Genomic DNA, 214 nt, shown 5'->3' with positions numbered 1-214 from the left:
AATCCCCAGGCCCCGGCTGCCCCCCTCACCCCGCGATCTTGTTCCGGAGCTTCTTGCTGGGGATAATGGCGATCTCCTCGCACACGCGCTTGTTGGTGTGGAAGTCGTTGCCCAGGCGCGTGTAGTACTTCTCGATGATGACCCGGGCCGCCTTCTTCACGGTCTTGGTGCGAACGCGGCCCTGCGGGGGGGGAGAGACGGCGTCACCGCGAGC

At 65.9% G+C, this 214-nt stretch overlaps 1 protein-coding gene across 1 annotated transcript in view; it reads right to left on the bottom strand.

Annotated features, from left to right (window-relative positions):
• The window catches only part of RPS17 (ribosomal protein S17), a 3,669-nt gene that overhangs the window by 3,082 nt on the left and 373 nt on the right, over positions 1-214 (bottom strand). Inside the window, exon 2 of the mRNA XM_005878461.2 lies at positions 30-181. Coding sequence (XP_005878523.1) covers positions 30-181 — 152 coding nt within the window. The remainder of the gene's footprint in view (positions 1-29; positions 182-214) is intronic.

The sequence above is a fragment of the Myotis brandtii genome, unplaced genomic scaffold (genome assembly GCF_000412655.1).
Source record: "Myotis brandtii unplaced genomic scaffold, ASM41265v1 scaffold561, whole genome shotgun sequence".
In the NCBI taxonomy this organism is placed as follows: domain Eukaryota; kingdom Metazoa; phylum Chordata; class Mammalia; order Chiroptera; family Vespertilionidae; genus Myotis; species Myotis brandtii.
The sequence above is the reverse complement of the archived record's forward strand: the minus strand, read 5'-3'. Positions and strand labels throughout refer to the sequence as shown.